At 53.0% G+C, this 24,317-nt stretch overlaps 2 protein-coding genes across 3 annotated transcripts; one reads left to right on the top strand and one right to left on the bottom strand.

Moving 5' to 3' along the window:
* The first annotated feature begins 670 nt into the window (after positions 1–670).
* Positions 671–6,175, top strand: LOC121459794 (group 3 secretory phospholipase A2-like). The gene is made up of 7 exons (XM_041669801.1): positions 671–1,184; positions 2,055–2,187; positions 2,438–2,572; positions 2,997–3,283; positions 3,971–4,100; positions 4,205–4,321; positions 5,010–6,175. Exons 1-7 carry the CDS (start codon positions 671–673, stop codon positions 5,221–5,223), a joined length of 1,530 nt encoding a protein of 509 aa, XP_041525735.1. The 3' UTR covers positions 5,224–6,175.
* Positions 6,176–6,431: 256 nt separating this feature from the next.
* On the bottom strand, positions 6,432–18,316 carry LOC121459875 (phosphatidylinositol 4,5-bisphosphate 5-phosphatase A-like). 2 transcript variants are annotated; one of them, XM_041669956.1, is made up of 13 exons: positions 17,930–18,314; positions 14,837–15,975; positions 14,356–14,469; positions 14,123–14,231; positions 13,821–13,937; positions 13,409–13,584; positions 12,934–13,045; positions 12,684–12,793; positions 12,369–12,552; positions 7,854–7,991; positions 7,637–7,714; positions 7,402–7,506; positions 6,432–7,219 (listed from the first exon to the last, which is right to left on the bottom strand). In XM_041669956.1, exons 1-13 carry the CDS (start codon positions 18,032–18,034, stop codon positions 6,710–6,712), a joined length of 2,997 nt encoding a protein of 998 aa, XP_041525890.1. In that variant the 5' UTR covers positions 18,035–18,314; the 3' UTR covers positions 6,432–6,709. The 2 variants fall into 2 exon arrangements, 1 of the variants encoding a protein (XP_041525890.1); XR_005975991.1 differs by having other exon boundaries at positions 7,079–7,219; positions 7,402–7,534; positions 17,930–18,316.
* Positions 18,317–24,317: the final 6,001 nt, after the last annotated feature.

Raw genomic sequence — 24,317 nt, 5'->3', positions numbered from 1 at the left:
CAGATGTGTGCTTAAAGTCCCAGGGGTCCTGGAGGTCTCAGGGGTCCCAGGGGTCTGGGCACTTTCTTTGGAGTATACTAACAGTCTTTTTGAGAGCCAGGACCCAGAAAGACTTGGGAACTCCCAGGGTGGGCCCCAGAGTCCCAGCCTGTCCTCACCTCTTTTACCCGCCCTGGATGAGTGAGGTACATGGCCTCTTGCCAATTTTGTAGACTTGGGTGCGGCAGCCACAACTGGGTTAGGAGGACAACGACAGGTTTTGGGGGTCCCTGCACTCTCTTCTTACTCCACAGGATACACAGCTCCTCCTTGGCTTCTTTCCTCCACCCCCCACCCTCACAGCCCAAGGCTTTGGCTCCCACAGTCGCATCTTTACAGGCTGGCCTGGGGCAGGTGACTGGACAGCACTGAGGGCAGGGAGAGTGGAGGCGTGGACCCAGCAATGCACTTCTCAGCCAATCAGAAGCCTGCCCAGCCGGTGGATTCGGTTACAAGCCCAAGATCACCCCATGCTCCTGCCTTTCTCCTCCTCCTTCAGCTCCATTCATTGGTCCGACTGACACCCAGGGCCTGCTGACATCCCTTCTGATCCAGACTCAGCAGCTGCCTCGTGGGTAGCCAAAGGCAAGCATCCAGGGGGCTTTGTCTGAGCAGGCTGGCCTAGGACAGAATGGGGGTTCAGGGGGTCCTTCTGGGGATGCTGGCTTTTCTAGGGGTTGCTCCAGGGGGCTCCCTTACCCTTCACTGGGACAGTACCTCCTGCTACTTGGCCAAGCCCATCCCTGGTAACCCTCTGGGTTCTCTGAGCTTCTTGGGCAAAGATGCCCAAGGCCTGGCACTATTCCAGGCCCTCTGGGATGCGCACTACAGGCTGAAGGTATGTATCAGGCAGGATGACTCTGAGCTCATCAGAGCTTTCGGGGTCCTCTGTACACGTGAGCCCTGGAGGCACTCCTTCACCCACACACCTGGACCTGAGCTGCAGAGAGCCCTGGCCACCCTGCAGAGCCAGTGGGAGGCCTGTCAGGGGTCTCAGGATAGCCCTACAGGAGCCAGGGAGAAGCGAGCCTCAGGGCAGAGTGGAGCACCTGACAGCGGGCACGTTAGAAGGAGGAGAGGCTGGACCATTCCTGGCACGCTGTGGTGTGGAGTTGGGAACTCTGCAGAGAACTCCTCAGAACTGGGTGAGCCACGGGGGTGTGTATGTGGGGAGGGGGCTGTCTTTAGAGAAGTGACTTAGGTACTTTGAACCTCAACTTTTTTTTTTAATCTGTAAAATGGGGGGTGAGCATGAGTAGTTCTTCATGGGACACATAAGTGATGTCATGGATGGGTCTTACTCAAACCCAGAGTCCTGTGAATCACCTTCTGAGGGAGGAGGCAGGTTGGGGAGGATCCTACTTCTGCTGTTCTAAACAGCCTCTACCCATGAGGTACTTCAGTGGAAAAAGCCCCTCAGATCTGGGTTCAGATTGCCGCTCAGCACATTCAAACTGGCACTTCTTGTAGCTTCAAGTTTCTTATCTATAAGATAAAGGGCCACTTCCCCTTCAGGACTGCTGTGAGCTTAGCTCCTGGGGAACACCCATGAAGGATGCTATTGCTGGGGCTGTGGTTGTTGGTGTGTGTCTGCAAGGGGAGCTGGTGGGGAACTTGACCTGAGTAGGCCACCCAGAGCCTTGCGGTACCAGAGAAAATGTTGCACCCCTCCTGCCCGTCATTCCATTACACACACCTTCATAACTTGGAGCTTTATTTGGGTGTGAGCTTGAGAACTCTGTGAGTCAGCTCTAGTGACTTCCGAGGAAGACACATCCACATGCTGGAGTGTGAGCTTCCTGGCATGGGGGAGGCAAAGGAGGTTGCGAGCCTGGATGGTCTTCTCAGAATATGTTGGCGCTATGGGTGTTGTGTATCCAGAGACCAACTGTCCTGAGGCCACCGTGGGCTGGGATGACAATTGGGCAAATTCTAACTACTATGGCCAGGTCGGCATAACTGGTGCACGGTATCCAGGGCCCTGCTCTAGCCTGTTCCCTCTTCTCTCCATGCAGGTATGTTCCACGGCCCTGACCTCTGCTGCAGGGAACACGACCAATGCCCACAAACCATCTCACCCTTGCAGTTTAACTATGGCATCCGAAACTTCCGATTCCACACCATCTCTCACTGCGACTGTGATGCCAGGTTGGCAGCAGGCAGAGAGGGCCCGGGGCTCAGGGGGCAGAGCAGAGTTACCCAGTCTTGGGTATCAGCACTAGAAATCCAGAGTATTCTAAAGATCAGAAGCAGGGCCCCCTTCCTCTCCCGACCACCTTCAGTGCAGATGGGCAAAACTGAGGCCCCAGAAAATGAATGATCATCTATAGGGTGGGCTGAAGAATGTGCCAGGAGGCTCTCTGGGGTCCCGGGACCTGAATTCTGGTTCTGGGGGCAGGTTTCAGCAATGCCTGAGGAGCCAGCGTGACTCCATCTCTGACATCATGGGCATGGCTTTCTTCAATGTGCTGGAGATCCCATGCTTTGTGCTGAAGGAGCAGGAGGCCTGTGTGGAGTGGCACTGGTGGGGCGGGTATGTGGAGCGTGGCACTGGCGGGGTGGGTGCGTGTGGCGTGGCACTGGCGGGGCTGGTACGTGTGGTGTGGCACTGGCGGGGGGGGTTCGTGTGGTGTGCACTGTTGGGGCGGGTGCGTGGGGCGTGGCACTGGTGGGGTGGGTGCGTGGCTGCCCACTTGAGTCCTTGCATAGCCAGCAGGGCAAGTTGGGCTCCAAGACCAGGGAGGGAAGGAGGTCTGTCTGTCCTCTAGAAACCGTGCATTGCAGAGTTTGTCCTTTCCTTTGGGCAGGGTCAGGGGTTTGGACCCTTCTGGGGTTTATCCCATAACCCAGTGGGATGGCAGATGGGACTGGCAGAAATTTAGCCTCTGTAGAGATGACTCTGGGGCCTTTGTGAACAGGAATCTGGGTCATCAATTGCCTTGAATTGTTCCCTTCAGGTGCAAGGCGTATGGCTCAGTGCCCCTCGCTCACCTCCAGCCCAGGACCTACTATAATGCCTCCTGGGAGGCTGCAGCTACCTCACCTGCCTCACCCAGCCCCCAGAGTCCAGCTCCCAGCAAACTCCCCCAGAAGAGGCGCCTACAGCAGACACAAGTAGAGCACCAAAGCACAACCACCACCACAACCCTCCAGACCCCTGCTGTTGCCTCCAGGCCTGATGTGGTTCCCAGAGCTCAGTCAGGAGTCCCCCATCCAGGCTATCACAAGGGCCCAAAACTTCAAGGTGAGTTAAAAACCAAACTTTCAGGGGGTGGGGTGAGTGGGTGTTCTTGCTTCTGTGTGCAAATGCAGGAATTACTTCTTTTCTTGCTCTAAACACCTCCCAGGCACCCCAACTTTTCTCATCACATCTGGATAGCCAGGGGGTTCCATGTTTTAAAAGTGGGGCCACACCACATCCTGTTGAGTCCCTCACCTCTCCCAATATTAGCTAATGGAATCTCAGCACTCAGAACCCTTAAGCCCTATAAACTCTGACTGTACCCAAATGCCAACTGCAAGGGTGAGATGTACCCGGCTGGATGAAGCTGGTGGCGAAGCATTTGTCTACAACATGCATGGCCCCAGGTTCCATGCTCAAGCCGAGAAGAAACAACTGAAGCCCTCAGAACCAGCTCTCACTGCTAGGCTTTGATGCATGCTCTTTCCTGTCGGAAGCACCCCCCCCACTCAGACTCATCTTTGTAGTCTTTATGTCTAGGAAGCCTTATCTGGGATCTCCAAACAGTGACTGGGCAAGGGGTGTGGGGTGTGGTTCATTCTATGTGAGTGACGTTTTGTGACTATAGGGGCAGAGACAAAAAAGGACCATGTAACTAAGCATATGTGCTGGTGTATCTCCTGAATGGTGGCAGGCACGGGTGGGCTCCCTGGTGGGCCAGGCTTTCTTAATGACCACATCTGTCCCCAGGTGCCCACCGAGTCTGTCGAAGGCTTCAACACCTGGACCAGTGCAAACACCAGATCAAGCCCCAGGAAACCAAGTTCCACCTTCTCAACAGTGCCCAAACGCCTCTTTTCCATTGCAATTGCACCCGCCGGTGAGGCCTGCTGGGTGGACTTGGGGGTGGGCTGCCTGCTGCCAGGACTGTGCAGGGGTACCTGGCAAGGCTCTGGCATGGCCTGAACCTGCATCTACCTTCAGTCTGGCACACGCCCTGAGGCTCCACAGCCCCCCTGCCAGCACCAGCAAGGTTTGGGAGCTCCTGGGAACCACCTGCTTCAAGCTGGCCCCCCAAATCGACTGTGCTGAAGGCAAAGGGTGAGTGATGGCAGAGCCAGGAGGAGTGGGGGTCTTCGCCAAGGGCTGGGTTTGCCTATATAGAGACCAGTTGTGTGCCTGGGACGAGGGGCCTGGAAAAGGGTCCGGGGACTCTGAACTCCATGCTGCCCTGGGCCCAGCTTTGCAGCAGGCTGGGGTGGCTGGGGGGATGTATGTGCCTGGGCTCTGTGATTTAATCCTCGTTTGTCTTTGACAAGCTGATGTAGCTTGCCAACTGTCTACCACTTTCTCATCTGTAGAATGCTATAGGAAAGGCAGGTGTGGGGTACGTGCCTGGAGTCCCAGGACTTGGGAAGATGAGGCAGGATAAAGTACTCTGAGGCCCAGCCGGGTTAGGCAGCAATTTTAAGGCCAGTCTAGGATGCACAAACAAACAAACAAACAAACAAAAAGATTTCAGGAGACAAGAAAATAGCAGATGTGCTGAGCATAGCTCAAGACCTGCTTGATACAGAGATAGGGAAACTGAGGCTCAATTACTGGCTCAGGTTTCTACAACCATTCCGTATGGAACCTAAGCCTCTGGTTACTAGCCTAGGTTAATTCTGCCTCATCTGGGTATAGCCATGCCCTCTCTGCCTTGCTGGTGACTCTGGCCTCACACCTGCTCCTCTCTGGGCCTTGTAGGATGGAATTCTGCTGGTTTTGACCCTTGCTCTCCCCACAGCTGCTCCAGAGACCACAGGGCCATCAAGGTGTCAGCGCGGCACCTGCAGAGGCTTCAGCAGAAACGACTCCGTTTCTGGGGTAAAGGTGCAGATGGGACTGTGGCACAGCCTCTGGAGCCTTCAGGGACCTCCCGGTCATTCTACAGCCAGTGTCTACAACTAACCCGTGCAATCTGGAGAGTGGGTGGACAGAAGACATTCCAGAGCTCATGACCTCAGGTGCAGCAGCCTGGACCTCCTTCTGGCTTTGCTATGTTCTGAGAGACTCGGCCTCTTCTTCGAGGAGCAGCATGACTCACATGGACAATAGGAGGGCTTGATGGGACAATAGGAGGATAGACGCTGGGCCACATCTGCTGCACTGGGTGACCTGCAGCTGGTGACACAACCCCCTGTGCCTGTGCGTGCTATTGAGGAGGTGCCTTCTGAAGCCTTGGGTTTCGACCTTGCCGGGAAACTTCATGCACAGGTGGAAACGGGGAGTGACTGATGGCAGAGGTACCAGAAGTAGGACCTGACTGTCCCTGCTGCAAAACTGACGTGTACCGGGCCCTGCATCCGGGAGCCTCAGCACCTGGCTCTGAGGCCTAGAGCTGCAGGTGGGAAAACAGGGATACAGCGGAAACACCCAGATCTGAACCCAGCACGGGGAGCATGCTCCCTGCTCTCCTCACCAGAGACCCCCGTCTTTTAATAGCCCTTCCTAGCCTGAGCTAATCTTTCTGCTCTAACTCTAAACTGAAATCTCTTCTGTGCCCTTGCGGAGTTAGGGACCTCCTTCCTCCTGCTCGACCTTCGTTTCCTCCTCTGAAAAAAGGAGGTGTTTCTTTTTTTGTACTTGTTTGTTGTTTTGGTTTTGTTTTTTGTCTGAGCCAGGGTTTAACTGTAGCCCAGGCTGGCTTCTGCTATGTGCATGAGTATAGCCTTGGACTTCTGGTCCACTCTCCTCTACCCCCAAGGACTGGGATTACAGGAGTAAGTCGTCACGCCAAGTTTTATGTGGTACTGGGAATGGAACCCAGGGCTTCAACCCTTCAACTCAGGGTTGCTAGGCAAGCATGCAATCAACTAAGTTACACCCCCAGTCTGAAAAAGGGAGCCGTAAACATGAACTACTTCACAGGGCTGCTGAGGAGTAACTGAATTAATAAACACATGTACAACCAGTAAACATTCTCTTCTTCTAGTGCATAGCCAGACTGAGCTTTGCTATCTGCTCTTGAAACCCTGAGGGGTCCTCTTGGAGGCTTCAGTTTGCCCATCTGTGAAATGAGTCTAAGATTAAATGGGAGATTAAAGGAGATGACATGTTTCCATATACAGCTGGTGCCTAATATATGTTAGCTTTATCACTCCTCACATCTATAACTCCTCCCACCCTCATCTGCAAACTTCTCACAAGTCAGGAAGGAGCCAGGAGCGAAGCTGGAGAGTTTTATTCCTAATGGATGACCTCCCAGATGGAAACACCTGCCAGAGTTTTCCCCCTCATCCCAGATGGGGGCCCAGGCGAGGCTTTGCTGATTGTCACAGTTTAGGTGGTGCCAGGACTGAGTTTGGGGAGCTCCAGATGGCCACTCCTGGCCAACACAGAGTGGCAGGTGTGGTGGACAGACCGCTGGAGCAGCAGCAAGAGAGAGGCAGGCAGGTTTGTGGAAGAGAGAGGCAGAGTGAGGCTGTCCAGGCCCTTCTGCCCACGTCAGGGCCCCAAGCCCCCTTCCTCTAGGCCCAGTCGGCCCTGGGGACTGGGCGATAGGCTGTTAGGGTCAGGGGCCTCCCGGTCAGGTCTCCAGGAGCCTCCACCACCAGGGTCTACGGTCTCCAGGCGCAGGGCTGGAAGCAGGCCCAGGCTTCGAGGCACAGCAGGTGGGAAGGCCCATGGGCCAGGGAGCCCAGAGGGCCCCTCCTCACTACTACCTCGGCTGCCACTACTGTGACTCCTGTCAGGGGCCACCCGAGGCAGCTGGCGACTCTGGGGTGAGGGGCTCCGGCTGCCACCACGGCGGCGTTCACAGGATGAAGGGCGGAGAGCGAGACTAGGGAAGCGGGCTAGGCCAGGGCTGCGGCTACGGTGTCTCTTGGACTTGCCAGGGCTGGGACTGCGGGACTTGGGTGCGAGCAGCTCCAGAGTGCTGTCATCCTCACCCTCCGAGCTGGTGCCGGAGCTGTCTGTGCTGCTGCTGGCCGATTCTGAGGTAGGCAGCGAGATCTGCAGAGGACACCAGCCACTGCCGCAATCCCACCTGCTAGCCTGCCCACTTCCTCCCTCCAAGTTGGCAGACCCAGAGCGGTAGGGCTACTGGTCTCGGAGTCCCAGAGCAGAACCCAGAAGATGGGACATTTGACTGGGACTTCTTGATGCGCTTTGGCCCTAGGGTCTGATCTGTTTACCTGAAAGGGTTCAGTGACACCAATAAGGATGCTGTGGTGGTGGCTATAGTAACCCAGGATGAAGTCTCCATGGCCCTTGGGCAGTGATTCCTCACTGAAGGTCACCTGGTGGGCACAGGGGTAGAGGCCCAAGCTGGGGCCAAGGGGTAGCCTCAGGACCCCCTCCCCCAGGCAGAACCCTTGTGTCCCCAGGGCGATGGGGACCTTCTTCCAACCCTCTTCTCCTTCTAAGTACCTGGTAGACATTTCCATCTACTTCTTCGTGTTTGGCCCAGACATAAGCCACGTAGTCCTTGCAGTGGCGGAAACCCACCTAGGCAAAGAGGAACCAGGGTTGGGACACCCTAATGCTGCAGCTTCCCAGCAGAGAGTCAAACACAGGACAAGCCAGTGATACTGGGGTGGGGGTAGGCCCCTCCTCCCTGAGAGTCCCAGACTCTTGCCCGTCTCACCCGGTACAAGCCAATCCAGTCCCAGGAGCTCCGGGCGAACACTGTTTCCATGCGGTACCGCACCACAGCTTGCTCTGGCCGGGCCCACTCGTCGGCTACCTCCAGCCGTACCAAAGGCACGTCATCCCTGAAGGCAAACTGCCCAAGCAAGGCAGGGACAGGGGACAATGTCAGAAGATGCCCTTTAACATCTCACATTACCTAGGGCTCTTGGGTAGTGACCCGTGTTTGTAACAACAGTCTTACTGGAGGCCGAGGCAGGAGGATTTATAATTTGAGGACTACCTGGGTAACACAGCAAGTTCTAGACCAGAATGGGCTTATAGTGAAAAACTGTTCCGAAAACCTGGTAAAAATCCAAACCAAGCCCAAACAAGCAAAGTTCCTGCCTCCATTTCGGGCCTCCTTTTACCCTTAGCTTTCTTAGGAAGTGAGCAGAACGGAGCTCTGAAGACAGCCAGTCTTAGATTTGGCCTCTGCTCAGTCATTGCCGGCTTAGACAGAGGGTTACTTCCTAGTCTTTTCTGAAAGGCAGGGCCTGATCTATAAACTCAGAGGCTCTTGTCTAGTTTTAACTTCTAAAAAAAAAAAATTATCTGTATGAGTTTTTTTGGCTTGCATATGTGTCCGTGTACTGTGTGTGTCTGGTGTCTGGACCTGGAGTTACAGATGGTTGTGAGCTGCCATGTGAGTTCTGGGAGTTGAATCTGGTTCCTCTGGAAGAGCAGCCAGTGAATGCTTTTATTCGCTGAGCCATCTCTCCAGTGCTCAAGCTCTTGTTTTAGACCGGGGATTGTACTGCTGATTCCCTGCCTTCCCTGAAATGCAATTGGTAACATTTTCCTCAAACTGCTTAGGTGCTCACTAAATAATCTACCTAAAGGCTAGCAAGGGAGATAGACAAAGCCCTGGGGTATTTGAGATCCCAGGATAAGCGTGGTTCCCTGGAGCCAACAAGAGCCCAGACCTCAGTGCGTTTTCTAGCTCTGTCACCAAACTGCTGTGTGACCTCAGACAAGACCCTAGTCACTCCAAACTCGGTTTCCCCCATCTGAATCTTACTATGAAGGGCCCACTAATAACTGCCTGTCATCAGTCCAGGAAGACAAAGTATAAACATGAGTGTTTTCCCCCCCCCCCCGGGACCAGCCAGGACAACCAGAGAGTCACCTGACTAGGTGGAGTTTCTGCAGTGGCCAGCAGCCAGAGGACTGGCCACCTGTGTCCCTAGGAGCCAGCTCAGGTGGTGCCAGCCCCAGGCCTTTGTCTGGTCCCTGTTGATCTGGTTTCAGGTTTCCCTCCCTCAGCTTCAGAGCCTAGCTGTTCCAGAAGAAACCAGTGCATTCCTTTCCTGTCCCAGGTTCCTAACAGAAGGGCAGGTTGAAATGTGAGCCAAGGCTTTCCAAGGTCAAAATCTCTGCAGAGGCACGGTGGTCCGAGTCTATAACCCTAATTCTTAGGTGGAGGCTGGAGGATCAGATCCTAGGATGGTCCTTGGTTGGAGGCCAGACCAGACTACAAGGGACTCTGTTCTAAAAAGACAAGAACAAAGAAACAAAGAAATTCCCAATCAATCAAAACACAAGGCCTGAGAGATGGCTCAGTGGGAGTCTTGGTCCTCAGTCTGACTTGAGTTTAATCCCTGGAATCCACATTTGGGAAGAGAGCACGAACTCCCAAAAGTTGTCCTCTGACCTCTTCCAGGGAGTGCACACCTGTGCACATAAATGAATGAAATTTATTAAAGCAAGGGGCTGGAAAGGTAGATGGCTCAGTGTTTAAGAGCACACTGTCTGTTCTTCCAGAGGACCTGGCTTCAATTCCCAGCACCCACATGGCAGCTCACAGCCATCTAGTTTCAAAGGATCTAATGGCTCCTTTGGCCTCCACAGGTACCAGTTCACAGAAACACACACAGTCAAAACACATAACATAAACGAAGAGCATAAAGTAAATAAATAGACTCGGTTTCTCCCAACCTTCCAGGGCCTAAGACATTAGGGATGGTGCGTGCTAAGTGTCCATGCACAGCCTAACACAAAGTAGGTGTGTGGTAGTAACTCTGGGCTTTGTTTCTGAGACAGAGTCTCTGTGCACCAGGGACTCCTGAAACTCACTGAATAGCTTAGACTGGCCTTGGACTTGAAATTCTTCTGCCCCAGCCTCCAAAATACTGTAATTAGAGAAATTTGCCACCATGCTTGGCTCAATGGGTAATTTTTATTGTTGTTTAATCCAAGATCTTACTATGTGTCGCACAGGCTAACCTTGAACTCTTTCTTTCTTTCCTTCTTTCTTTCTTTTTCTTTTCTTTTTTTAAAATATTTTTCAAGACAGGGCTTCTCTGTGTAGCTTTGGAGCCTGTCCTGGAATTCATTCTGTAGACCAGGCTGGCCTCGAACTCAAAGATCTGCTTGTCTCAGCCTCTCGAATGCTGGGTTTAAAGGCGTGCTCCACCAATACCTGGCTCCTGGCCTTGAACTCTTGATCCACCTGCTTCTGTATCCTGAATCCTGGAATTACAGGTGTAGGCCACCAGTCCCAATTTATGCTAACTTTTCAAAAAGTTATTTTCTTTTAGTTCTTTTTGCAGCACTGGGATTGTACCTGGTGCCTTGCCCATGTTAGGGAAATGCCCTACCACTGAGCTGAATTCAAGCCCCAGGTAACTTCCCCCCCCCCATCCACCACAGGAAGGAGCAGGTAGTGTGGCAAAAGTGCTGAGTCTCAAGGTGAGGTCCCTGACTAAGGGCTGGGGTGAGGTGGCACATATCTGTAACCCTAACACTAGGGGATCTGAGGTAGGAGCTCATGAGCTTGAAGAAGCCTAATACAAAGTAAGAAGCAATCTAAAAATGACAATAGCAAAAGCTCCCACCCTGTCCCTGTCCCAGAGTTCACGTGAGACCAGGCTTGGGCCAATCTCCATCTGCAGTTGAAGTATTGGCTTAAGTCCCACTGACTGATCACATGACAAAGTTAACATGGGAAACATTCTTTGGACTGCAGGGCTCCTTCTTATCAGACCAAGAAATCCAGAAAACACAGCTTAGGTTTCCAGGTAGGAAACATGGAATCTATCCAGTTTTGCTTCCTTCACTGAACCTTTATGTGACTTGAGGCTCACAGCCATCTCAGTAGGAGCCTGAGGTTACCCCAAAGTCAATCATGGAGTTAGATGACATCATCTTCCAGTTTCTAAGAGTCTAGAGCTCCCCTCTTTCACTTTGGCGACTAGAAACTGCAGCTCTAACCCAATAAAGTCCCCCCTGAGCGTCTGAGTGTGTTTGGTTTCCCTGGTAGACACTGAAAGCCAGGGATGCTGGTGTGCCTCTGTACAACAGTTTATAGCATGTACGTGTACCTGGTACAGCCCTCTGTGCACTTTCAATTCTTCCTAGATTACTTACACTTACATAACATACAATATAATAGAATACAGTACAATATAATGCAGATGATATGAAGGTAGTTGTTACTCCGTACTGTTTAAGGAAAATGACAAGAGTCTACATATATTCAATATAGGCACATGTTTTAAAACAATATTCTTTTAAAATTTTGTGCATGTTTGTATGGGGAGGTAAGGTGGGTATGTGCCCTGTGGGGGTGTCCACACAAGCTAATGGCATCAGATCTCCTGGATCTCGAGTTATAGGTGATTGATTGAGAGCTGCCCTATTCGTGTGCTGGAAACTGAACCTGGGTCCTCTGCAAGATCAGTTAAATTCTCTTAACAGCTGAGCCATCTCTCTAGTCCCCCTGGACACATATTTCCTCAAAATATTTTTATCTGTATATCTGTAGATGTGGAGACCGTGGCACTGAGTTTGGTGCAGGGATAGAGCTGGGGGCCTTGTACATGCTAGGCAGGTAGTCTGCCAACTGGTGTATCTACAGCCTGACTTTGCATTTTTTTCCTCTCTCTCTTCTTCATCACTGCCCATTTCATAATGCCTGCCATATGATAAGACGATGATCATTTAATAAATTAACAATAAATGAAAATCACCTGGGCTTTGAGCACACATTTTGACTTTGCTGCTCTGATTATACATGTGGGTTGTTTTTTTTTTTGTTTGTTTGTTTGTTTTTTTGTTTTTTGAGACAGGGTCTCATATACCATAGACTGGCCTCAAATTCTCTATGTATCTAAGGCTGGTCCTGAACTCTTGATTCTCCTGTTTCCACATTCAAATTTTAACTTGTTGCCCTAAACATTTCTTGGAAGAAGGAAGTCAGTTATAGATACGAGCTCTGCAATCAAACAGCAAATACTTTCATTTCCTCTTACTACTGTGTGGTCCTGGGCAAGGGAGGGTGCCATGATCTTATCTGAAAATGGAGATTATAGCCCCATGTCCTCTTGGTTTGAAAGAATGGATGTTGTTAAGGACAGATGAAAAAGACTGCTAGATAGATAGAGGATGGCTAAAAAAAATAAATAATAGGGGATTCTCAGTTGGGCCAAGGGGCCAAGGGATGTCACGAGCTGAGGATGTGGCCAGGACTCACTTGCAGGATGAACTGGGCAGCAACGGGCTTGTGGTCACTGACAGTGTATTCCATGTGGCTGCGGTAGCTGTGCTGGGTCACCTGGAGCCTGTGACTCTCTCGTCCTGAGGGGCTGGGACCTCCACTTGGAGCCTTGACCTTCCACAGAATACGGTCTGTCCAGGCTGGCTTCCGCTTCTTGGCACTGTGTAGGAAAGGTTACTTGAGTTTCAGGGGCTGGGGTGGGGCTGGGGTCAAAGCACAGTCCCAGGCTTATCTTCTGCCCTGATTCTCACAGGCTCCCTTTCCCTCATCCCACCCCATCTCTTGGCTTACCTGGTATCATATTTGTTGGTACCCACATCAAACTTGAAGGTGGGAGCAAAGTTAAGGGGCCCTTCCTGGAAACCTTTCAGGATGGGCCAAGTGCTCTTGGCCATGTTGAGCTGTGGGGTCCAGAAAAGCAGAAAACAAACAACTTGGGCCTTGCAGCATTCAGACATGGGATGGGGCAGATGAGGATGGGGGCAGAAACCTGAGCTGTTGGTTGAGTTCAGGGTTGAAGGAGGGAGAATAGGGTTCTTACCTGATCCTTTTCCCAGAGCTGATGGAGCTGGTTGCTGTCTATGGCAAACTTGACAAAGTGTAGGTCATAACTCTCAATGCGGAAGTTCAGGTCCCCAAACCAGAATACGAGGCTGCTCCGGGGTAGGAATGGGGATTAGTGGGTCCATGGGGTGCGAAGGCTCAATCTAGGTCCTTCCTGGCACCTATCCAACCCCACAGCACTGGTACCTTTTGAGGTCCCAATGGGCGGGGCCTGCCAGAGCCTTCAGTCAGCCCAGGAATGGAGACGGAGGAGTAAGAGGGTCTAGAGAAATTAGGTTAGGACCCTCAGCAAGAAAGTGTCCGTCAGCAAAGTTCCACCTTGCAGGACCCACCCCTTCCCACCAACCTGCTATCTGCCTCCATTTCCCTACAGGTAGTATGAGTGGGTCCCTCACAGTCAATAGGCCCACCTTTCCGCATCCATCCAGCCAACACTCTGCAAACCCACTTACTCGTGATCCAGGATGCCGTGTGCACCCGGTCCCTGGAACTGCTGGAGGCTAAGGATAGTCTGGAAGTTATCCTTGCGCTGCTCTGCCTTGTCCATGTGCGCCGGCAAGTGGCAGTTTAAGAAGCACAGCATATGCCCGAAGGCTGCTAGGCGCACGCTTACTCCGCCCTTGTTACCCTAGGGGCGAGGTTTGACAGGTCATGGGCCTGGCCTGGGCTGGGCATCAGAGCTAGGGGTGGGGTCTAAGGAAAGAAACAGCGCGATGGTACAGGGAAGGGGCAGAGAGGGGACACAGTCTAAAGAAATGGGCCAAGCGATAGGTGGTGCTTGGGCTGGGGTACGCCTCAGGGTGAGGGATGCAAGTGTGAGGCAGGAGTCTCGCAGGCCACACTCAAGCCGGCTCCCATGCTCACCCAGTAGCCACCCAGGCCAGTCCGTGTACAGTCCGTCTGCACGTCCCGCAGGAAGGGCAGGTGGTAGTACTTGGCAAACAGCAGAAGGATGACACCCTGCATCCTCACGGTGCTCACCTGCAGGGGGAGGCCTGTTGGGGGCACTCCACATACAGCTCTCCCCCAGCCTCTGCCTCTGTTTCCTGCTCCCCCCTCTCTCGGATTCAAAGGCCCAGCCATAGAGTCCCTGAAGAGAGCCCTTAGAGATGGGAGCAGGAAACCGGAAGCATCCCTGCTTCCCACCAGGGTGTTAGCGTCCTCACCAGCACGAAGTTGAAGGGCCCCAGTGCATCCATGAAGAGCTCGCTCCACTGGTCGGTGAAGAGCGCATCCTTGAGACGCTTGTTGATCATGGAATTGACTTCTTGCAACCTGGGAGGCAAGGGGGAAGGGACCAACCATCAGATTGGAGGGGCTGTTTTAGAAATTCCTTCTAAGGGTGGGTGTCCAGGAGGCCGAAATGCTTAGGAAGGGACACACCCACATGACTCCTCACCCTATGGCAATCATATCTGCACCATCACTGTCATGGCCACCGCCCAGGTGAAGAAGAGATGTGACATCGTCAGGGGGCATGGCAGTCCCCACGTTCCATGTAACCACAGTGATCCTAGAGGCAGGGGCATGGTGGAGTTTACTGCTGGGCACCATTTCCCCACCCTCCCTTCCTCTCTCACGGGACTCTCTCTGGGGAGTTAAAACGAGGCAGGTAAAGATGTAAGGGCCCTTAGAAAAGACGCAGAGTCGACCTAGCATCCCTAGCTACCTTCCTGGGGAGATAAACTGAAGGAAAAGCAAGTCCTCTAGGAAGATACAATATCTTCTAGGGCAACCAAGTGGGCCCAGCAGCACTGCCCCGCACCAGGATAAATACTTAGGGAGGTGAACTGAGTGAAAATACATCATCCCCCCCCTGGAAGAATGGCCCGTCTCTGCTCTCAAGACCCAGTAACTTTCCATGAGAGAAAATGCCTCACCGGAATCCAGGGTCACTCTTGCAGGTAGGCTGAGCTGACCAAGAGGAAGATGGTGAGGTGGTGGTGGAGGCTGGGCTTTCTTGTGCCTGTGGGTTAGGGCTCGGGGACCTGCCAGGCACTGCATTCTGGGTGCCAGGTCTTGGGAGAGCTGTCTCAGGGGCTGGGGGTGCACAGGGAGAGCGGTTGGGAGAACGACTAGGGGAGCGGCTGGGAGACCGAGGTGGCTTGGGCAGAGGTGGGGGCACAGTCTGGTTTGAATGAGTTCCTGGTCGAAAGGTAGGGGACAGAAGTCCAGGGGAGCGGGTGCCCGGCTCTGGAAGGCCTGGGTTCACTTCCAAGGGCAGGGTCTGTAGTGGCGGCGGTAGGACTGGATCCTCGGGGCTGTGGCGTGGAGCCTCTGGTCGGGCACGGAAGGAGGGGGAAAGTCGGGGGTCTGAGGAAGCTTGGGCCCTTGGTGGAGAGGTGGCAAGAACAGCTGCCTGAGCTGGAGTCTGGAGACACCCCTCTGGAGGGGGAATGGGCCTGGGTACTACGGCATCTTTTTGTTTAGCTGGCAACTGTCTCTCAGAAGCTGGGGCTGGGGCCGATGTCATAGGTGCTGGAACCAGGGTCTGCCCCTGAGAGGGCGACAGAGTAGGACTGGGCACTGGGGAAGGACTGGAGGGTGATTGCAGGGGCTGCTCCTGAGAGGCCAGGGCCAGGCTCAGGCCTGAGGCTGCCAGAGCTGGCTTAGGTCCCACAGAAGTGGGTGATAACTGCTTCTGGTCCTTGGAAGTTGGAGAAAGGATGGGCCCCAGGGTAGCTGGAGGAGGCCTTGGCACAGCAGAGGCCGATATTACTAGCTGCCCTAAAGACTTTGGAGCCAGGATGGAGACTGAGGAGGCTGCTGGAGGCTTTGGTCCTGCAGAGGCAGACACCACCAGCTGGCCCACAGATGTTGAAGCCAGGTTGGAGGTGCGGTGGGATGGAGGTCTTTTCTGTTCTCCAGGAGTGGAAAGTCGGGAAGATGCTAAAGCTGGCCTTGGTCCCTCGGAGGGAGGTAACACAGCTGCCCGTGGTCCCACAGGTGCCATAGCCAACCTTGGTTCCGAGGTTACTGGGCCTGTGTACTTTGCTGAAAGCTGAAAACTTGAGTTCACCTTGTGGAGGACAAATCAATGACTCAGGGTGAATTTTACCAAGGGCTTGAGTCTCCATTTCCATAGAGACCCCGGCAGACCCATACAGCCAAGCACAGCGGATCCCATGGAGACCCCGGCAGACCCATACAGCCAAGCACAGCGGATCCCATGGAGACCCCGGCAGACCCATACAGCCAAGCACAGTGGATCCCTTGGAGACCCCGGCAGACCCATACAGCCAAGCACAGCGGATCCCATAGAGACCCCGGCAGATCCATACAGCCAAGCACAGCGGATCCCATGGAGACCCCAGCAGACCCATATAGCCAAGAACAGCAGATCCCATAGAGACCCCGGCAGACCCATACAGCTAAGAACAGCAGATCTCATGGAGACCCCAGCAGAACCACACAGCTAAGAACAGCGGATCCCATAGAGACCCCAGCAGACCCATATAGCTAAGAACAGTGGATCCCTTGGAGATCCCAGCAGACCCATATAGCTAAGAACAGCAGATCCCATAGAGACCCCGGCAGACCCATACAGCTAAGAACAGCAGATCCCACGTAGACCCCAGCAGACCCATACAGCTAAGAACAGAGGCTCATTCCAAGGAAATTCTCCCCTGCTATTGCACTCCAACCCATTCTGCTCTAGGTCAGTTTCTCTCTCAGAAGACACGGGATACAAAGCCATGTTTCCATATTAAACTTTAAAAGACTGAGAGAGACCCAGAATGGACCAAGAAGAGCATGCTTCTGAATCTGAGGGCTCTCCCAGTCTTCCTCTATCCTGACCAGCTTCTAGGGCAGCTACCACTGTAGCCACTACAGCTTCCCTTACCGAGGGTTGCTGACGATACTCCAAGTCTGTCCGTGTGGGTTTGGGGACACAGGGTCCACCCTGCTGAGTGCCTTTTCCTCCCTCCACAGTGCCAGTAGCCCTTAGGTGACCCCTTGGTCACAGCCCTGCCTGTGCTGATCCCTTCCCAGTGCTCTGTGCAGTGTGAAGAGCTGGCAGCTGAGCCTGTCATATGCATTCCCACCCTGGCTCTGTGATTTCAGGCAAAGGGACCCTGGGAAGGGTCCCCACCACAGGGTGAGCAGCCTGTCACCTTTAGCCTAGCACTTCCTGGAAGTCCCTGAGTACTGGAGAGTGAGTCCACCCTTGGCCAGGTATCCCAGGGAGTGTGGTCTGCTGCCACGCCTCTCGCCTCTCCATGCCCAGGCTGTGCCCCCTTATCCTGCCTGTCCTCTCCCCACCTGTGAGGACAGGCAAGTAGGGACCCTTTACACCCGACAGATGGACAAGGACAGTAGGCCCCCTGCCTCGTCAGTACCGCTATGATGTTCTCAGTCTCCAGAGGCCAGGAAAACTGTCCTTTGCCAGGGAGGACAGAAGGTCCGCATTCACCCCAGGGTGGCCCCATCCTGCTCCGTCCCAGTCTCTGTCCGCGTCCTTCTCGGTTCAGAGAACCTGAAACTCTGCCTCCTCCTGGAACTCACTCTTTGAGGCTGCAGTTTGGATACTCCCCTTGGGCTCCAAGTGTCCCACTGTGTGCCCCCTCCCCCCAACCACCATACCGCCTCCAGCACTCACAACTTAGACATCACAGATGTCACAATTCTAGTCTTCAGACACAAACCCCCTCATTTTGCATGGGCTCAGAGAGGACCAGCAACTTGCCCAAGGTCACACAGCAAAGCTGGAGAATATCTGGGTCCCCTGACAACCATCCAGAGTGCTTCTGGGGGGCTCTGGGCCGTGGCTGATTCTATTTCTCTACGGGCACCCCACCACTGCCCCTACAGGGTGACCTTTTTTGTCCAGCACCTGCTTGGTGGGCACAGAAAAGTACCAGTCTCTTAACCACTTAGCCAGGGGCACCAGAGTGCCCGCAGAGTGTGTGTGTGTGGTGGGGGAGTGTGAGACCAGGGATCAGGAATGGGAGCTAGGGTTTGGGGGCTCTTACCTTTGAGGGTGCCCCAGCTTGCAAAACCCCATGGGGCACAGGCAAGGGTCCCAGGCCAGTTCTGGTACCTGGCCTGGCACTACCACTGCTGCTCTGGCCCTCCATGTCTGCAGCCCCCGGCAGTGCAGCCTGGCTCCCTAGGGTTCTGACTCCAGCTCCTCAGCTCCCGGGAACCAGTGATGTCATCAGCCATTTCAACCTGCTGAGAATTTAAAGGCACAGGCACCCACTTCCCATATTGAAGGTGGCCAGGGCTAAGTGGCCAAGCTCTAGGAAAACTTCAAGCTGTCTGCTGATGCTGGAACATCCTTGGGTAATATAAGCACCTAGCAGCCTGGCCCTAATCCCTCCAGGATGCTGGAAGAGACCCTCTGTCTGCTCCACCCTCCAGACAGTGAGCCAGACCCACCCTTCCTCCAGGGAGGGCCACAGGCACACCTGCAGGTTTATAGGGACTGGTGGTTCAGAGGTCAGCAGCCTCTTTAAAGGACTCAGGGACACCAGAGTCCCTGCCCAGTTGTTTTCCTGACTTCCTGATTAGCTCAGGACTTGGCTTGGCCCCCACTCTTGCCCCATTTTTAAGCCTTGGGCCAGCTCCCCCTCCTCCACCTCATCCCCATCTGGCTTATTCTTCTCAAACCAAAACCAGACAGTCGGGCTCCAGCCACTGGAGTCTTCTCTCTTTCAAAGCCAGAGCCAGCCCCTCCTCTTCTGCAGTTATCTCATTGCCCTCAGATGTCCCCACGAGTCCAATCTCAGCCTCTCTCTAACACTCACTCACTGGCTGTGGATCTGAAAGGCCCTTGTCAGGGTCGGTGCAGGAACTGAGGAGGTCCTGCCGTTCAGTGGGTTAACCCAGCGATCCCACCAACCTGAACCAGTGGGGCACATGGGGGAGGCAAACTAGGGAGGAGTTCACAGTAGGAGGGGGACACATATTATCACCCCAAAACCAAGGAGACCATCACAGGAGACTTGCTGAGAGTTTGGGGGCTATCCTGAACTATAGTACGAATTCAAAGTCAGGCCTCTTTTGGGTGTACAGGGAGACTTCTCTCAAAAAGCCGAAACCAAAAACAAGCCAAAAGCTCACTAGTCTTTCAGACCTTAAAGATAAGAACCCAGAATAGGGCCTGGTGCCCAGCAGGTGCAGGAGTATGTTTGATGAATGAATGAGTGAGTGAGTGAGTGAATGAGTGAGTGAGTGAGTGAGTGAGTGGAGAAGAGTTGATCCATCTGTAATCCCAGCACTTGGAAACAGGAGAATCGAGAATTCAATGCCATTGGGCTGGAGAGATGGCTTTAGCAGTTTAGAGTGTGATTGCTTTCCAGGGGACCCAGGTTCGTCTCCTAAAAGCCATGTCAGGTGACTCACAACCTGCGACTCCAGCTTCAGGGGAGCTGATTCTGTGAGAGCCCACACACATGGCATACACACACATGCACACAAGATGAAAATAAAAGTTCAATGTCACCTTTTGTTATAAACAGTCGGGCCCCACTGGGCTATGTGAGACCATTTTCAGTAAAAATAAGTAAGAAGAAAAGAAGAGCGAATGACTGAAAAGGTCAGGTTTGGCCAGGGATAAATGCGGGCTGTAGGTTTTCATCCTGCTCCAAGTTGACTGGTCTCAGCTAAATTACCCTGGAATCTGAATTCATCTAGGATCACTAGGTTGTACCACAGATGAACGACACCCAGGTCAGGCAGAAAACGTTCAAAGTTCTTTTGTTTGTTTGTGCGGCCGTGCAGTATTTACTTCTTTGTTTGTGTCGTGCATGTACTTGGCGTGTGCCTGTGTGTGCAGGAGCATGTGTCCAGGTGCACACATGTGGAAGCCCAACGAGGACCTCAGGTGTCTTGTTCTGCCATTCTCTACCTTATTCCTTTGAGACAGGGTCTCTCACTGAATCTGGAACTAGGTTAACAGCCAGCAAGTCACAGCAAGCACCTGTACCTGTTCCATGATAGGGTTTCAGGTGCACACAACTATGCCCAACTTTTTACGTGGGTTCTGGGGATTTGAACTCAGGTCCTCAAGCTTGCACAGCAAGTTCTCTTATCTACTGAGCTGTCTCCCCAGCCCAAAATGTTCAGAGGCCTGTGCCCAGAGTCCATGTAGGTCAACGGCCAGCTCTGCATTTTCACTGTGCCAACCCCACTGAAGTTCTTGGGAACAGATACTACAGGCTGTCTGTGCTCGCTCTTCTGGACTCGCTCTGAGTCAGGCCTGTGTATCTGGATTGGCTTCTTTGTAAGTAAGGCTGGACTCTGGAGGGGGAAAGACTCAGGCCAGTGTAAAGCATGGGATGGAAAGATACTTTGAGGCCGATGGGGGAGATGACTGTCACGGTGGGGGTGTTAACGCACCTGATGATGGTGGAAGCAAGGGCCTGTGGGCAATAGCAGGGGTGGAACGGAAGGGGTGTCTGGTAAAGGTGGGGGCCGTGGTGGTGAGGATGACGGTGTGCGTGTGGTGGAGGGGCTGATGGCAGATGAAGTGAGCAAGGCAGTGGTGGTGGAAACCGTGGGGTGAAGGGACAGTGACAGTGATGAGGGTGGTGAGGTGGAAGAGAAATGGAGCCGTGGTGGGAGTGTGGCATCGATGGAAAGGGTGCTGGGAGAATTGGAGGTGAGGATGGGGGTGTTGAGCCGTGGTGGGAGTGTGGCATTGGTGGGAAAGGGGCTGGGAGAATTGGAGGTGAGGATGGGGGTGTGTGTGAGGGAGAAGGAGCCCAACCATGGTCACCAAGAGGGAAGAGAACCCTGTCTGGTCCTCCAGCTCCTGTTTCACAGTGGGTAACTGGGATTCTCAGGAGAGCTGGCCTCGGATACCATCCCGGAGGAGTTTAAGGGTGCAGATTCAGGCCTCTCAGTCCCAGGGCTGAAAAAGGGGCACCTAGGCCCTTGGCAAGTGATGCAAATATCACAAAATGAATGGGCAGGTTATTCCTCTGCCAACCAAGGTTCCCCACTGTCACTGCTCACTGGGCTCAGGATGCTGCTGGGAGCTTTGCTCCTGTCCCTGTCCCTGATTTACTTGGGAGGTCTCTGAGAGTCCTGATCTGTGTAAGGAAAAGTTAAAACATCAGATGTTTGCTGCATTTGCCACGACGATTAAACAAGCTATCCGAAGAAGTTAGCTTGGAGCAGGGTGCGAGCAAGCAAGCTCTTAGTAAGCCGCTCTGCAGCCATTACCATCCCACCATCTTTTCCAGACCACCCATTTAGTGGATGCTGAAACTGAGGCCTGGGGTGGTTATATTCTGGGAAGAGAAAGGAAGGGGAAGGGGTGGGGGGTGGACCCCTGCTGAGACAGGAGCTGGTAGGGAGCTATATTTGAGCTTCTGGAAGGATGACTAAGGAGGTTGATAACAGGCTCCCGGGCTTAGGGCGGCAGGCCGGGGGCAGCTGCCACGGAGAACCGCCCCCCTGAAGACAGCTGTTTTCAGAAGCCCCTCCCAGCTCCCTGCTTTGTCTCACTCTGTGGAGGTTACAGCTCAACCTGGCACTTTCTGGAAACTTCTCACACTCCCCTTCAGACTGTTGAGGTCAGGGAAGGGAGAGTCCTGGAGGGGGAGACTAATCCAGTCCCTCTCCCCATCACCCCGTTTTCCTGCCCAGAAGGTCCCCAGTGACAGAGGGAGAAGCTGAGCTTAGGAGAGGACAGGGTGGACAGTGCTCCTTGGGAGGAAGGAGATGAGTAGTTCTCCCCTACAAAAGAGGTCACATGATCGTCGAATTCTTGCTTGGCGGAGGAGTCTGAAGTGACAAGGAGAAGAGAAATAAATGTCTGGGTGCCAGGTGACGGCTAGGGTGTGGAAGATTCACCTGAGGAGGATTTGAAATTTGGTTCTGTGCCCTCCTGGCCTTATAGCCCAGACGGAACACATGAGCAGGCAAAGGAGAGAAGGCCCCTCCCTCCCTTTTCCTCCTCCTCTCCCTCACTTCTTCTCACTCGCTATCCTTTATCGTCTTCTCTGCAACCCAACTCAGACCCACCGTCAATGAAGTCACTGTGGCACTATGTGAGAGATGCCTACAAAGGAACAGAGGTAGGCATCAGGGAGCATGGCGGCCACAAAAGGAGCCCTCCTCCTCCGAGGGTCCTCATTGGTAACAAGTGTCTCGTCCTAGGGCTGGCTCCTCGCTCCCACTTTGTGGGACAGATGGATGTTCTCCTCATCCAAATGCTGTCATGCCACTCAGTAAGTGGGCTGGAGGAAGAGGAATGACTTTCCCAAGGTCACACAGCTGGGACTGAGCTCAGACATCCCTCCTCCCTCTTCTCTGCTCCCCCTCCTCCCAGGCAGCCAGGCACCCGATGTCAGCTGCTCTGAAGTGAGTGGCTATTTTTATTCTGGTGCGAGGGACCTGAAACAGCAGAGCCATGTAGGTTAGAAGACTCGAGGACACCGGCCTCAGCAGCAAGGAAAAGCTCACTGCAGCTACTGGACCCTGCTAAGCTTGCCTGGGGGAACTCTTGTTCCTGAGCTTCTGGGTCTTCAAAAACTTCTTCATCGGAGGTCAAGGTAAAGCACAGAACCGGAATAAGGTCTATTCGCGGCCCTCATCCTATACCCAGCTTGAATTCTAACCTTGAGATTGACTGAGACTTGATCCCATACCAAGACAAACCCTCTACTGCAGCTCTCCAAAGAGCTCTGACCATCACCTTAGAACTGCTCTCTGAGCCGGCGGTGGTGGTGCGCGCCTTTAATCCCTGCACTCAGGAGGCAGAGGCAGGTGGATCTCTGTGAGTTCGAGGCCAACCTGGTCTACAAGAGCTAGTTCCAGGACTGGCTCCAAAGCCACAGAGAAACCCTGCCTTGAAAAACCTACACACACACACACACACACACACACACACACACACAATTGTTCTCTGGCGAGCCACATACTGACCCTGACCTAAGCCTGATAGAAGGCCAATCCCCGCTTGAGACCTTCATTCTGGACCAAGACTCAGCCCTGTTCCTAGCCTAAGGATTGAGCCCCACTCACAGAGAGCTCATTAACCTCAGTCAGGATTACCTCTTGCTGAGACCAAGTCCTTGCTCTGATATAAGTGAAACACCGTTTTGTCCACAGATCCCTGAGCTTAATTATTGACTGATTCTTGATCTCATAATGAATTCTCACCATGTATCATACAAATTCTGTTTATTTTGGTCATAAATGGAGCCTTGAATCTGGTCAAAGTCCAAGTCCTGAGTTTAGTTGTTGACTGAGCCATAACCCTGGTCATACACTGAGCCTTAACCTGGACAAAGACTGAATTCTGACTTCATTCTAGAATTAGTTCTAAACCTACTGTGCTTTTGTTACTGCTATTGTTATTGATGGTGATGATATCTATCTGTCTATCTGTCTGTCTGTCTGTCCATTCATCCATCGTCCATCTTCTGAGAAGGCATCACTATGTAGCTGATCTCACAGTTGTGTTCCTCTTCTGTCTCCCTCTTCCTCCTCCTCTTCCTTCTTCAAGACAGGGTTTCTCTGTGTAGCTTTGCCCGTCCTGAAACCCTCTGTAGACTAGGCTAGCCTCAAACTCAGAGATTCCCCTGCCTCTGCCTCCCGAGTGCTGGGATGAAAGGCATGCACCACCACCACCTGATTTCTTTCTTAAATCTTCATTTAAACTAAAAGCTGCCCCTGACTCTGACGAGCCTAAACTCATCATCACAGGCTAAGCTTCACTCCCGACCTACCCAGGGTTACACTCTGCCACCTGAGGGGTATGGGCTGTGAGCAGAGCTCTATCCTGGGATGCCTTGTGCTGCTGATGCCAGAAACTTCCTGATATTGCTGTGGCCTTTGTCTCCCTTGCTGGTTCCATCATCTGGTAGTCAACCCTCAGCAGGCCAATCTGTGGTCCAACAGCCACAGCGTCTAGGTTAATGCAATGAGAGTGGTTTGGTGGCATATGTCCAGTGAACAAGAAGGGCCCATGGGGCACTGGGGCTTGGGTGTGTCAGCAGAAAAACCACAGGCTCTGTGGGGCCTCTGGTTGCAGTTGCCCTGGGGCCCTTATTAAGATAGAAAAGGGCTGGGGGGTGGAGGGAAATAATGTGTTATATTCCATAGTTTTATGAACACAATTTACGACTTGTGTTTAGTTGACATACACTTACAGAAAATACAGAAAAAGGTACAGAGAAGAAAAAAATTACCTATAGTTTCAACCTCTAAGAGACAGCCATTTTTTATTTTTAAATTTTTTTCTTGATTGTTTTGATCTAGTCAAATATATTTGTGTATGCATAGTTTATAATATTGGTTGGCTATGTTGGCCATCATCACACGTATTACCATCTACGTCTTTCTTAACAGGAACAGGGATGTGGGTGACCTTGTCCCCAGCTTTAGGAATGGGTCAAAATTGGT

Source organism: Microtus oregoni, unplaced genomic scaffold, assembly GCF_018167655.1.
Source record: "Microtus oregoni isolate MIOR12 unplaced genomic scaffold, Mior012 000019F_ref0000042, whole genome shotgun sequence".
NCBI classification, from domain to species: domain Eukaryota; kingdom Metazoa; phylum Chordata; class Mammalia; order Rodentia; family Cricetidae; genus Microtus; species Microtus oregoni.
This window is presented reverse-complemented; position numbering and strand designations above follow the sequence as displayed.